The sequence below is a fragment of the Mytilus edulis genome, chromosome 14 (assembly GCF_963676685.1).
Source record: "Mytilus edulis chromosome 14, xbMytEdul2.2, whole genome shotgun sequence".
NCBI classification, from domain to species: Eukaryota; Metazoa; Mollusca; class Bivalvia; order Mytilida; family Mytilidae; genus Mytilus; species Mytilus edulis.
The window spans coordinates 21,772,078-21,787,581 of record NC_092357.1 but is presented as its reverse complement, the minus strand read 5'-3'; the positions used below and the strand labels follow the sequence as shown (position 1 = coordinate 21,787,581).

At 32.0% G+C, this 15,504-nt stretch overlaps 1 protein-coding gene across 6 annotated transcripts in view; it reads left to right on the top strand.

Moving 5' to 3' along the window:
• Window positions 1–15,504, top strand: part of LOC139502805 (A disintegrin and metalloproteinase with thrombospondin motifs 6-like) — a 39,480-nt gene that overhangs the window by 4,839 nt on the left and 19,137 nt on the right. For 4 of the 6 annotated variants that reach the window (XM_071292385.1, XM_071292388.1, XM_071292383.1 and 1 more), the window contains exons 2-6: window positions 2,670–2,875; window positions 5,133–5,210; window positions 8,139–8,334; window positions 9,416–9,512; window positions 15,194–15,272. In XM_071292385.1, the coding sequence (XP_071148486.1) occupies window positions 2,670–2,875; window positions 5,133–5,210; window positions 8,139–8,334; window positions 9,416–9,512; window positions 15,194–15,272 (656 nt within the window). Of the gene's footprint in view, window positions 1–720; window positions 942–1,377; window positions 1,850–2,669; window positions 2,876–5,132; window positions 5,211–8,138; window positions 8,335–9,415; window positions 9,513–15,193; window positions 15,273–15,504 lie in introns of those variants that run through there. The other 2 variants (XM_071292386.1, XM_071292384.1) reach the window with 2 other exon arrangements.

The following is a 15,504-nucleotide window of genomic DNA, read 5'->3' as shown; positions in this document are numbered from 1 at the left end:
GATTTGCGCATCCGCAAACGGAAGGCCGGACAAATAGAGATTTTTAACTATACGTCCGGCTAGCCGGACGAATAGACACTCCGTAATAATTATCAGATGTGTCACATGAAATCGAGGTCGATTGAACATCAATTCAACATGGAACAATGGGCAACACATGCGCGTTTGATTTTGCCAGTTACAAAATGTATATGCTTTCAATCCTGGTATTTTAAAACTCGTTCTGCAAATTGAAATAATATTAATGTGCATGTCCTTCAAATGAATATGCTTGAGATATTGGCAACTGGAATTCAATCATGTTAATGTGGTTTCTTAGCTCAGTTATGCAGTTGAGGGAAGCTGTCAAAATTAATACTATCATGGCATCCATGAGTTGATAACAGTTTTTTTAGTGTATTCTTCGTAGTTTTTGCACAGTTTTTTTTAATGTATTCTTCATATTTTTTACACAGCAAGACACATCACCTGTAGTCCGGAGATAATTATTTATTCTAGCTAAACTGTTTATCAGTAATGAAGAATAATTAGATAAGTACACCTTGCCATTAACATGATTAACTATACGTTGGTTATACATTTTTCTCTGCTTGTGCTTCCGTGTGGCTTAAATATTGTTACCCAAGTTCTCGAGTTGCCAGATGTATTGCTCTTTCTTTCTTGAAAAATTGTAAACAAATATAATTTAGTGCGTATAAATAGAATTGATCATCTTTTGACGTTTGTGATGATGAATCATTTGAAGTACAGTTGAATTATAGTTATTAAGAACTTTGACACAGAAGGATTGGCCAAAAAAAAAGGGGTGTCTTTTGATGATATCACCGTGTTATGAAAGAATAAAAGTGCCATATCTTTTCTGTAATATTTATGAAATAATGATTTAAAATTGATTTTTAAGTAATGCCATTTAATTGAGATTAATGAGGCCACTTCCACTTGTATTTTTGTCCATCTGATGAGTTACATGTAAGCCTTTTTCAACTGATTTTTATAGTTCGTTCTTATGTTATACTGTTATACCACTGTCCCAGGTTAGGGGAGGGTTGGGATCCCGCTAACATGTTTAACCCCGCCACATTATTTATGTATGTGCCTGTCCCAAGTCAGGAGCCTGTAATTCAGTGGTTGTCGTTTGTTTATGTGTTACATATTTGTTTTTCGTTCATTTTTTTCATTCATAAGGCCGTTAGTTTTCTCGTTTTGATTGTTTTACATTGTCTTATCGGGGCCTATTATAACTGACTATGCGGTATGGGTTTTGCTCATTGTTGAAGGCCGTACGGTGACCTATAGTTGTTATTGTCTGTGTCATTTTGGTCTTTTGTGGATAGTTGTCTCATTGGCAATCATACCACATCTTCTTTTTTATATTAGAGTACTTATATAATGTAATTGATTACATGTACGACCTGAAAGTTGCATTGACCAACATCAAATGAACATATAGAATATCTAGGATAACTTTTGTAACAGTATAATTGTACTTTATTTATTCATAATGCAGATTACCTTTATTTTACCTGTATTAGACAGGTAACAAAATCAGGTAAATCATATCTAAATGTCAAATTTTACGCTGTTTGATTTACAATGTTTACAACGGCAATACACATTTAACCCTGGAGTCAGTCATCCGGAAAACCTCCCAATATCTATTGTACAAGATTATTTATTGAAGTCACATGATTATTATAAGTGTATCTACTCACTTCCTTATATTTTACAATATTTTACAAATGTAAGATGTATAACTTGGAGTTTGTTTTATTTTATTTTATATGGATTTTCGGTGGTTATAATTGTTTCATTCAATCTTTTTCAAACCAGGATGTTAATTTCGACTCTAGTAAGTTGTTTATACATGTACTAATTTATATACGTATATGGATATGATAAATACAATATTAAGGTTCCCTATACTTTTTCAAGTAAACTGTAGTAGGTACAATAGCTAAGCAATCGGCTTGCGAGTATCAAAGTGTAATATATACATGGTATAAGCCTAAAGGTGAGATATGCTACGAAAGATTATGAAATAGAATTGATACATCAGCTTATGATTACATTTTCTTCATCGGTGCCAAATATACATTTTTGAAATGTTCTGACCATATTGTGCCAAGCTTCACATAATTCATACAAGATAGGTCAAACTTGGGCAGCAAGCGAGTATTTGACATGTTTTTGTATTTTGTAAGGGCTGTGAACCATATACCTTACTTAAAATTGATATGATAAGAAGATGTGGTACAAAAGAATTTGACACCACATATCAAATGATGTAATTCAAGTTAGTATGACTATAAACCTCCGTACGGCTTTTAAAAATATGCAATATCCACATCTCATGTAAGTATAAACCCTAGCCTATACAAGAACACGAAATATGTACCAAGTCAGTTTTTGATGTGTTTTGTCATTTGATTTTGTCATGTGATTTGGTACTTTCCTATTTGATTATCCTCTGAGTTCAGTATTTTTGTGATTTTACTTTTTGATAACAATAGCAGCAACTTTTTGTCAATTTTTAGAATTTCTAAAAGTTATGGCAAATTTAATTTCATCTAGACCATTGCACATACGATTTTTTAGTTGTGATACTATGGTGATTATAAAAGTAGGAAGGGATGCTACTTTCTTAACATCTACTTTTTTTCTGATTTCAGGTTCCATACGAGTAGAGTTACTAGACAACCATATATATAGACGTTCAGTTAGTTCTAGATACGATATCTCATTAAAATTCTCTCTCTCATCCAAACCTGTGATATTAAAATTACAACAAAATGCTCAACTCAGTTCTAGAATTCCAGTGTATGCTTTTGCACAAAATGGCTCAATAATACAAGAGGATTTACCTACAGATTTACACGTAAGTATATATACACACATGCACATGAAAGCATTACAAACTTATGTACTTTGTATAATATATACATGTGTTGATGCTTACATTTGGTAAAAATTTTATCCATAAATTCCGTTTTTATAGTCCGCTCAATTCAAAAATTCAGTCTCGAAAGTAGACTTGCTAAACATATCCCTTCCTTATTATTTTTTTTCTTCAATTTTGTCCAACAATTCTCAAAGAGCAATCAGTATACTTGCAGTTTTCAGTTAACATATAAATAAGTAAGAAAGAAATAGTAGAATGAGAATTGTAGAAAGTCAATCTCGAAGGTAACAAGCAAATAGATGGGGGAAATTATTAAAAGAGGAAACAAAATTAATACAAAATTATGCCTGAAGGTAATATTAAAATAAGTGTATGAATGTAAAAAAATATAACCGGTCATTTTAAGGTGACAGTTTTGTATGAAAGAATATATATATTGCTAATCATAAATATACAGAGTATCCTCAATAGTACACACTGGCGCTTCAAAGGAAATTGATAATTATGAAAATATAATTGTTAATGTAAAAAGCTTATAACAATGTAAAAATGCCGAATCGGATGTATTTGCTAAATGATGAGAGGTTATGTCCATGTTCAAAATGTATCTACTTGAAAACACTCTTATCGTATTACTTTGATCGTTTAGTGTCTGGTAAATGAATAATAATTGTTTAAGCGTGTGCTTTTATCAAGACATCTATGGTCAATTTCCCCTGAAAGTGTACCACACAATGAGATCAACATAATCATGATGATAAAACTAGTGTTTGAACATTAAAGAAATATTGAATGAATGTATGGCAGAAAGTTACAGGACAAAAAGTCACAGACAAAAAGTCACGGACAAAAAGTCACAGTCAGGACTAAAAGTCACAATTCAGTTTTACATATTATTTTTTTTATATTTTTTTTTCAATTTTACATGAAAAAATGGAATTCTTTACCAAATTGATTAATTTGTATACATAGCTTTTATTTCCGATTGATACTGGTTTATTTAAAAAGACCCTCTTAAATATCATTGGGCATGTTGGGGAAGTACTCGAACTTTGTCAAAATCATTTAAAATTAAAGTTTTTCATTTTTTTCATTGAATTTTAGTTCCTGAATAATATTTATCCAAAGAGAAAAAAAATATAACAGGAATGACGGATATATAAAAGTTGTTCCTTTCGCATTTTAAAAAGGGTATATATTTGTTCCAAGTGGAACAGATATCTTAGAATTGGTTATAACAAAGTTTGCGGAGGTACTTTTGTAAGGTAGAACAAATATATACATATATAGACAACCTTGATCTATTGTTATTGAGCACAATGATATAATAGTTTTAAGAACACATTGAAGAGATTTTCGAAAGCAATCCTAGTTGGGTATAGCTATATATATATATAAATTCGGATGAAATTTTCAGAACACAATGAAGAGATTTTCGAAAGCAATCCTAGTTGGGTAGCTATAAATTTGGATGAAGTTTTCAGAACACAATGAAGAGATTTTCGAAAGCAATCCTAGTTGGGTAGCTATAAATTCGGATGAAGATTTCAGAACACAATGAAGAGATTTTCGAAAGCAATCCTAGTTGGGTAGCTATAAATTCGGGTGAAGATTTATGAACACATTGAAGAGATTTTCGAAAGCAATCCTGGTTGGGTAGTTATAAATTCGGATGAAGATTTAAGAACACATTGAAGAGAATTTCGAAAACAATCCTAGTTTGGTAGCTATAAATTCGGATGAAGAATTCAGTTAAATAATATCAAACACTTCGGGTCAATATATGCAATGGACTCCTGCTCAAAGCCATTTCCCATTGCATTATGCATCATCTATTTGTACATGTTTTTTTTGCATTAAATTTCATAGACTATCTGTATTAACATGATAATTATGTACTTTGCTGAAGCGTGCTCTATACTATTAACTCTAGAGCTTGGAATTCCGTCAATAAAGAACTTCAATATGCATGCGAAAGAAAAACAATAATTTGATAGATATTTTTTCATGTATGCAGAAGATTGGATTGGATTCCGATAGCATATTTATTTGCATATCATGATTAGAGATGTATTAAATTCTCAGAATTATGCAAGTTAAGCATGAATCCGGTCTACAAAATTTAGTATTCTTCCCGCAAAGAACTGGTTGATATGATCTGAATTTCATAAATGTTTATAGGGTTGGTTTTTGGTTTATTTCTTTATATCATATTTTAACATATTATTTGCAGGATGTGAATTATTATTACGACACCTCCAATGGAGCCTCATTCTACATTGAATCTATAGATGGCTTAAGGAGTCATATGGTACGTAAGCATACATTTAGATTGAAATACAGTGGTCCTTCAAAGTGGAAGGAGGGGGGGGGGGGCGACAAAACTGAACGATTATGGTTAATATGACCAATTTTAATTTACCACGAAGGTTTATTGGTCATAGGAAAATTGTCACATTAAAAACTCTGTGGTGAGGTGACCTTTTTCATGATTTGTTTTATAAGTTGAGAAAGGATGTGTCTGGCTGTTCTTGGGGATGTACAAATACGCAGCCAAATTTATCTATTTTCTCTTCTTTTTTTTATATTTTTTTTTATATTTTCTGTATAGTATTGGTCAACTGTTATATATTCTATAAAACCACCCAGAGTCTCTTATAGCATCAAATTTTTATACCGCTCATTTATATTGTAAAATACAGTTATACCACCAAAATCTAATGTTGAGGACCTTGAAATATGACTGACAACTAGTTCTGGCACTGCTGAATATAAACTTTTAAAATGTTTCAGGGTTTATAGTGTGACGTCAATTTTTATCGAACTAGTACACATTTTTGTGATTTAGGGGCAGTACCAACATTCCTACAAATAAATATAAGAAATGAAAATTATGGAAATGACTTAATACGCATGACTATTTATCATATGTGGTAACTGAGATAAGTAATATTATATATATTGTGGTAACTCCTTCCGGACAAATTGCACTTATATAAATATGGTCATTCTAATACCCTTGACCCTTACTTTCAATATGTAATCTTGACCTGCGTTTATAGTGTATTACTAAATATGGCCTTTTATAACAGTAAACTTATATAGTACTGCCATAAGGAATATATACATGAATGACTATGGTTCACCTTAAAATCGTACGACCTTCTGAATCATTCTGTGAACGTATTTTATGTTGGCATCATTTCAGCTACTTTAGGTAGTATGCGATTTGTGAAATGATAGATATTTTGGACCAAAACTTATAGTTTACACCCTGCCGTTTTTAACGTATTGTCATTGTAATAATATGTATTGACACAGAAAAGAATAAAGATATGAAGAACACCCATGTTTAGACTCTTAATCAGCGAGCTCGTTTTCAAGGTTTACATTTTTCAAAATTTCTTTATATTCACTGTAAATATCATGCTTAGGATTTAAACACTTGTGATACATGTTTAGATCTAAACGTGTTTAGGATTGTGTTCAATTGCTAAACACATTTTTCGGTAAGCACATAATATTTAAACATGACGTGAATTTAAACACGTTTAAAAATGAAAGTGTATAGAAATTAAACACATTTTTCTAAGCTAAACACGATTCTAAACACAATCCTAAACACATTGTACTGAGACACGTTTAGATCTAAACATGTAAAAAAAAAGTGCACAAAAGATGTGCTTAGAATTGTGTTTAGGATCTAAACACCATTTTTACAGTGTTGACACTGTTATTAAACATGATAAAGAGGAAGAACAAATATTGACATTATGCATGTAATGAAAACCTATTTAAATAAGAATGAAAAAAGATACGGTTTCTCAGAAAATAAAGATGAAACGTGTGAGTCATTTCTTTATTTCCTGATTATTTTGTATGCATAACAAAGAGATCAACTTTACAGTAAAATTCAAAGTAGATATATAGCGATTCCGCCCATCCGTCCGTCCGTCTGTCTCGTATCTGGTTCATCTTTTTGTTCAATGTAGTTTCGCTGATTCAGGTCACAGCAGCTAGAAAGTAATAGAGGTTAATATGATGTGATCTTTTACACTATAAATATCAAATGATTTCTCAGGCCAATCACCGAAAAGGGTAATGTGAAAGTGCGATCAAGGCATCGGGTGTCATATAAACAAATAACTTTATTTTCCATCTTAACATAGCAAAAGTTTTTCTGTAAAAATAAAGATTACAAATACAAGGTATATAAATCATATTCATTTGATTTATAATTTAGTGCAGACATTTTGCATATATTTATTTTTAAAACTTGTCAAAACTTACTAAAAGCTGTATACATTTGTTTTGTATTTTTTCTCACTGTTTTCCTAATATAAGTTGGGGAAATTTTCCACTAATTTATTGAATGTAAATAAAAGTATATTATCAAAATGATTTTATTTACGAAAAAACAAAACAATGGCTAAATAAAGAATTATGCGCTAACCAGAGTCTTTCGAACACCGCTTATGTCTCAAGTCTTTTTAGAATCTGAGTTCTCTAATAAATACTTTATAGTTGGTGATAATAGCAGAACTGTGCGCGAACATTAACTGTTTGAATAGACTGGGTCTTTTATGGTTGAACCTTTTGTTATAAAGACTGTACTATGTTAACCCCAATAGGTCTTTTATTCGATAGTTTGTTGTATTTCTGTCCCAGTGAAGTGTACCCAGCAACTCGAGAGCCGTGGTGTAGTGGTTAGTGCATAGGACTACCAACACAAAGGTTCCTGGTTCGATTCTCGTTTGGGATGACAATTTCAGGAACTCAATTTTCGGCTCTCCCTTGACACCATCTGCGAGTATGGTCTTGAGGAAACGATAATTGTCCGTCGGAAGGGGAAGATAAATAGCTGACCCGTGTTAAGAGAGAGCCATATCTCTTGCACGTTAAAGACACCCTTGTAGATTTCGAAAAAGAGTAGGCTAATGCCGCTACAAGGCAGCACTCGCACCCGCAAAGTGGAAAGGGATTAATATAAGTTGCAAAACTTGTTTCCCAATCCATTATAAATAAATATGTTTAAACTAAACTAATTTAAACTAACTTCTCTTGTTTAGATTTTCAACGTTCAAAAGGAATATGGGATGCTCACAATTCTGACGGATGACAGGCGAGGATCAACATATGAAATAAAGTTATTTTGTAGTAATAAATGTAGATTGAACGCATATAGTACCCTCAATAAAATGTGTGCATAGTATCTGTGATGAAATTATTCTGCTTTCAGTATGGTACATTCCATTTTGAAAATGAAGAATACATCTTAGAGTTTAAGAACAACAACTCCGTTGTGACGCATAAGGAGTCCCAACAGCCAAAGAGTATCTATCATTTTAAGATACGGAAGACGTCGTCACAGACACGAGAAGATTCGTCGTCACAGACATATCATTTGAAAAATCTGAACAACCCAATATACACAAGTAAGTGCTTTAGTTTACTGTAGAATTTAATAACCAATATATACACACAGGACCGTGTTTGTAATAGGGATTGGTGTTAAAAAAAGTTCTAGGAACAACTTTATGTAGACTTTATTTAAAGATTTTCTATTTGGTATTATATTCTTTTCCGATATTTGTGTAGATACAATGTACATGCACATGTAAATGTTTGCTTCATCAATAACACACTTCACAAATGCTTTTACACATCTTTCTCGTATAGCAATTTTATCTTATTTAGGATAATTTATATACCTTCTTATATATCTTCTTCGCACTACCCACCCAAACCAATATTTATATAGTCATGTGCGAAACATCTTCTCTACTTTGCATATAGTTTTATTGTCCAAATGTTGAAATAATAATGTTCAAATTTGTTAAAAGAGTAGAGAGAAGCTGGAAGAACTGGCAGTGCGACCCTTAGCTTACCAATAATCCTAAATACTAGTATAGTTTATCGATTTTTTTATTGGGAGTATGTATGTATATCCTGTATCTCCCTCCTTTAATAGGAGCACTACCATGAGTTGGAGCCGTCACACAACAAAGTAATCTACACATTTTTTACAACAATCAATTTATTTTTGTCCCCGGTGGCCGAGTGGTCTAAGTTCTTCTTGAGGTAAAGAGAGAAAAAATAAGTTGTTCGTAAGAGATCGCTAGACTGTAAACAATAGTGTGATTTGGAACCCCGCAGCTCGCACGATGCGCTCGACTCTGATCTCAATTGACTATGCAAAAGAATTAAAAACAAGACAGCTATAAATACCGAATACTGTTAACCACCAGATTCATTATGTTAACTTTTGATTCGCGGACGCAATTTCTAAAAGTCTGAGGGACGGATCAATCCATTTTTAAGGGAATGGGTTTCCTACCCAGGATAAAAGGAGGGGATAGTGTCGACCATACATTTTATGTCCCTATTCAAAAGTATTGATCATCTAAATAAGGGGTTTCGACCACTGGATCCCCAACCCCCTACCCCTGGACCCGCCACTGAAAGTTGAATTAAAATTGATCAATCAAATAATTGACGACGATTTTTTTCTTGTAGATATTAACAAAACCTTTACAGAGCATCGAAGAAAGAAAAGAGCACCATCTTACCACGTAGAAGTTTTATTTGTGGTGGATTATTCCATATATAAACAGTAAGTTACTACGGACTTGTTTTGTCTGGTCGAGAGAGATCTTCGATTTAATATAATAGGGCTTTTGCATGACTTTTATAAATCCACCTAATGCAATGGTTCTGAGAGCTGTAATAAGTGGCGTGCCTAGAAAGATATCAACTATTTATCGAGGCGATGCCGAAATATCGAAAGGACAACTAACTTACTTGCTATTATACACATGATTAGTCACTTAGTTTTTCATTATACCGCAAAACACATATCTAAAAAAAAAATTTGTTGTACACCATTTTGAAAGAAAATGAATGTCACATATATACGTGCACGTCGTGCACAAAAAGAAGTTTTACCCTTGTCCACCTGATCGCATGTCTAAATATTGGATTTCGTTTTCTTACTTAAGTAAGTTAGCCTCAAACAAATGTTATGAAACTTATTCCCTATTTATTTAGTTCTTGTGATATTTCAAAGTATTTAGAGTTGACAGTATTTAAAAGTAGGAATACTGTGTTAAAACGTTTAGACGGTATACATGTATAATTGTCAATTGTCAGTTAAATCATAGAATATTGCAGGCTATCGTTCGATTATGTTCTGTGGGAAATATTATATACCGAGCTAAGTAATAGTATAATTCTATTTCTTATGCGATGAAGAATAATTATGATTTCTAGGATGGTAACAGTGGCATTATATTCAACTTTTCATTACATTCACAATATCAAACATAACATTTTTTTAAGTCATTATTTATTACATCCGGGTTAATAATTTTCAATAATAATAGAAATAAAAATGTCAATTGCATTCTTACACGTAAGTTATAGATAATAATATTTTGAATAATTTAATTGTAAGATTTAGTATGTATGACTTTTGTACTCTTTGACAGTTTCTTATGATCGTGCAAATCAATTTTAATTTTCGAGGCACGTTTTCATGGTTATTATTGTGGATTAACTTGTTTATTTAATTAAGATTGCGCTATCAACATTAGGGTCTGGGTGGGGTTTACAGAATAGTGAATAATGGACAATAAATTAGAGATTAATTTGGAAACAAAAAAATCAAGAGCAGAGCATAATGGTGTGCTTAAATATAAAGCATAGGGAATAAAGGTACAAATAATACAGTTGACCAAAAGAATACCTGAATTAAAGTCCCCACCCCCGCCCAATCCAGACCCTCCGACATGCTATTTAATCTTGATAAAATTCTCTGTAAAATGCTGTTTAATGGCGATAAAACTTTTTCTGATAATCTTATATTTGTTTATGTTATCGATCAAACTAAATTACCAGATAGTTAGATTGATAGGTGATAATGTAACGATATTTGATAAGGGCATCTGATGTACGCACGGGTTGAAGGATATATGAATAACAGGGGTGCATGAGAGTGTGCCAAAGATGTTCGGTGAGGTTAAACACCTTACAAACATGACAAAATTAATATTCACAGTGTGCTTTGTTTGAGATTTCTAAAATATTTGTGTTATTTTCGTAGCATATTCATGACCATTCTTTTAAGCCATTAGTAGTATCTGCATAGCTTTGTTATTTGAAGAGTTTGATAATGTTAATGCTGATGCCATGATGGGTTGTTTCTATTTAAATCATTGTCATTTTATAGATTCTTGATGACATAACGTATTCAAAATCATGTTTGTTATGTAGAAGACTTATGTTGACGTATAAGTTTTTGGTAATTTGTGTCGTTTGGTTTCTGTCTTATTAGAAATAACAAACCAAAATCTCCTTATGTTATTATATAAAAAAGATGAACACGGTGTTTGGTCAGTATAAATATAATACATGATATTCCTAAACCCCATTGGAAGTCTATTATCTGATATCAGGATCAACGCGAATGTTTACACTTTTCAAATTTTGTTTAACATTTTAAGATTGAAGATACTGATTGGCAGATGCTCTCAAGAGATGGATAATATTTACTTATATCACCCTGAACATCAGTCAATATATAACGCAAGCAATAGTGCAAAGATCGGTTTCAAAGATTTGGTATCTGATACGTTTTTACATATTTACACGTGCTGTAGAAAGATTCGATGCATTCTGTGTATTTGTCCAAATAATCAAGTCTCTTATATGTCGTGTAGGACAACGAAGACAATTATTCCCCCACCAACTATTGTAATGCTAACAGAGAACCAACCGATTGTATCATCTTCTTGACGCATATTAAAAATTTAGAGCACGCAATGTTTGCTTGAATAAAAAAAAAAACTCTTTCCCCAAATAAGGGTTTACACGGATGCAGCTTTATCTAATGAAATCAATAATTATGATAGAACCAATAAACTAAAGATATTAAGGAAATTCATCAGAGGCTCTTGGTGATCTGCCATCTACTAAATGTCAAATATTGTAATTATAAAGTATATGTAAACAATGGCAACTACATTGTACTTGTAATTTTCCTGTCTTTGGATTGGTCCGTTTTATTTGGGTCAATTTTTTAACTTTCCAAATTTCAGTCCTAATGATGTAAATATCAATCAAGGGAATCAGAAAAATAGATGGAACTTACCAAATGGACATTCAAACTCAACGCCATGGCTATTATAGACAAAAAACCCATCAGTTGAAAGATACTAGAAGTACCGTTAACACATATACGAAAGGCAAATCATAAAAGACTACTGATACTAGTTTTTGATTGAAAAAGATTTTATCGCTCCTCTAATTTACAACTCAACAGTTTTTATCAGGTAAACAACTTTTAGCTGACGTCATAAAGATATCTTGTAGAGAATGTAGATTTATAAAAGCTTATGGAATCTAGATATAAAATGTGTGTAAACCTTATTATTTTAATGACTGATACCTATATTCTTAAAGAAAGAATTTTCACTATCTTTACTGAAAGACAAAACATTAAGTCATTTGTAATAGTAAGTAGCTTTCATCCCTTGTCCAGGTTTTGATATACATGTACTCTTGACCGTTTCGGTTATATCAGTTATTCAACGTTTTAATTGGCTTTTGTTTTAAAATGGTTTGGCCACCAGCATCACCAAAGAGACATGTTAAGGGATTATTTCCTTTTCCTAGAAGAAACTTTCCTTGCTAAAAGAAAATTTTAGTCTTTTATATATATATTAAAATGAAAAGGGTGTGTTTCCTTGTCCTTGGAGAAAACAGAAATTATTTCCTGCTGAAAGAAAACTTCAATCATTTAAAAATTGATCTGTTCATTGATTATTTCCTTTTATCTTGTAGTATATAGATCTTTTTCCTTGATGAATGAAACACACTTGAACTGTCTACAGTTAAATTGTAAAGGCACAAGTTTACTTTTCGTGGAAGAAAACTGAAATATGTCCTTGAAAAGAGATCATTTGAATCATGCATGTAAGCATATGCTACAAATGTTTGCACCTGTCCTAAGTCAGGAATCTGATGTTCAGTAGTTGTCGTTTGTTTATGTAATTTATACGTGTTTCTCATTTCTCGTTTTTTTATATAGATTAGACCGTTGGTTTTCCCGTTTGAATGGTTTTACACTAGTAATTTTGGGGCCCTTCATAGCTTGTTGTTCGTTGTGAGCCAAGGCTCTGTGTTGAAGGCCGTACATGTACCTTGACCTATAATGGTTTACTTTTATAAATTGTTATTTGGATGGAGAGTTGTCTCATTGGCACTCATACCACATCTTCCTATATCTATATACTGATAAATTCAATGCTACTACAATATAAGGCATTTGAAATTTAATGGGAATACCTGCGTCTTCCGAGACATAACAATCAAATAAAGGACGTATGTGCAGACCACCCGGTAACAAAAATTAGTTATGTTGCCCCAATTACTCAATCAGGGTATGTTTTACTGTCTAACTCCTCTGTAAATTAGTGCATTGCCATCAATATTTAAATATATAGTACAAATGTATAAAAAGTTTGGGAATCCACGTAACTCTTCCCGATTTTTCGTGTACATTGTGATTAAAAATACCATTGGAAAGATATATAAAAAAAAGTAACTTATTTGCACCATTGACCAGTTGTTTTACTGCACGGTCAGACTGAGTAAGTCGTCTGTCGTCCGTTATGGTTTGACCATCGTTGGCGATTGGTGAAAATGCAATGGAGTCCAACGCATGTCAAATAAAGACAATATAATCCAGACACTCCTTTGTCATTTGAACAAACGGTTAAAGTACAAATAAATAAAAAAAATATGCCGATCTCTTGGATTGACCGATATAGAATGATGAATTTCCAATGGTGTTTTTTGTACTTTAAAAATTTCTCTTAGTCTATTCTTCAGTTAGAATTTAGATATATGACAGGGTGAATTTTCAATTGTATTTTTATTTTCTTTGTAAGATCATTTCGATTGTCCGTAATACTCGAATCAATAGAGATTTACTTCTGTGTTTCTACTTGTAGACCTATAAGATAATACTTCGTAGGTTCCAATCGTTTCCATTAATCTTTTTTTTTGTGTGTCAAATTTCATTTTGCTATCATTAAAACATCGAATGCAAAAGATAATGAACCTATACGTCTTGCATATATAATATTGGACTGCAGTGTTCTGTGTATTTGTTTATTAGGCAGAATGGTGGAAGCTTGCTTAGTATATTTCAACAGGTTCTCTTTATCTTCCCTGACTGTGATGACAGAATCTAGATTAAAATCGCATCTTCATTCACGTCTTGCATATTTATCATATTTTACAGCAAAATAAACACTGTGCACTTATTACTAATGTACAACCGTTTTATTTAATGTCACATGTTTACTCTTTTGAAAATATCTTGAGGAACTCAACAAAAATGTTATACAGTACTAACATTTTAAACTTAAAAAGGTTGCGAGAACTCTTGGAAAAATAACCAAATTATTTCCATTTGCATTTGACGTGCGCATGCCACGTTTTTTTAGAAATCATGGATGTCAGCTACAAATGTATCTTCTATTTATGCTTTTATAAAATTAATTATCGCTATTTTGTGCATTTTTACCTTGATGTTTTTTTGTGATAATTTTCATATCATGCTACTCGCTTGAGATGGAAAATTATTGCTAGAAACTAAGCAGGCATGTGGCGTTGCTAACGAAATTGATATGAAGTTGACAACGTCATCATAGGTAAAATAGCGATAAACAGATTATCATTGGTCATCTTAACTCGATTGCCTTTCTCGTTGAGATTATCAACGATGATCTATAAATATTATTTAAAACGCTTGAGACGCTCTATGTTCATTGTCATCATTGTTGATAAGTCTGTCAAACATATCTAACGTTGCCCTTTAAAGTACCGGACAGTTTACTGAAACGGAATGAGTGTAGTGTGATTGATTGATTAGTGTATTGTTTAACGTCCAGTGGCATATATTTGATGGATATTCAGATGAGATTAAATTAACAGTTTTCTTCAATTTGTGGACGGGGGACTTCATTTCTATATCTTTTATTTTATAGGCCGTTTTCCTCTTTTCATTATTTAAAAAAATCATTTTTCTCTATTCATTATATGTTAGCCCCCCATTATTTTTTAATATTTCTTGGCGCTTATTTCACGATTTGTGAAGTGTTCATTAAAAATTCTGTAAATTCCCAACTGGACTTAAAATTTTTTTATTTTTTTTTTACCACGGCAAAGACATTCATTTGAAAATATAAGTCATGCAGTACTATTCTGACAAGGTATATTCTGTTTCAGTTGGTATGACCAAAATAGAGGATCCAGTGCTCAGGCTATCCATTCAATACGACAGATATATGCCTTTGTTGCCAATGGCGTAAGTATATGCTGTGAAAGTAGTTGCTCATTAAAAAAGCTGAACTAATTAAACAATGAACAGAGTTGATAGAAACATGCCGAAGTCTCTAAAAATGAACTGAATGAAAAAGATTGAAATTCGCGACAGAATCTAAAAATGTATTTTGTGTGAACAGAATTTTATTATGAATATACATTTTACAACATAAATTCTTATTCACAATAGAATTCAGAAACAAGCAGCAAGTGCA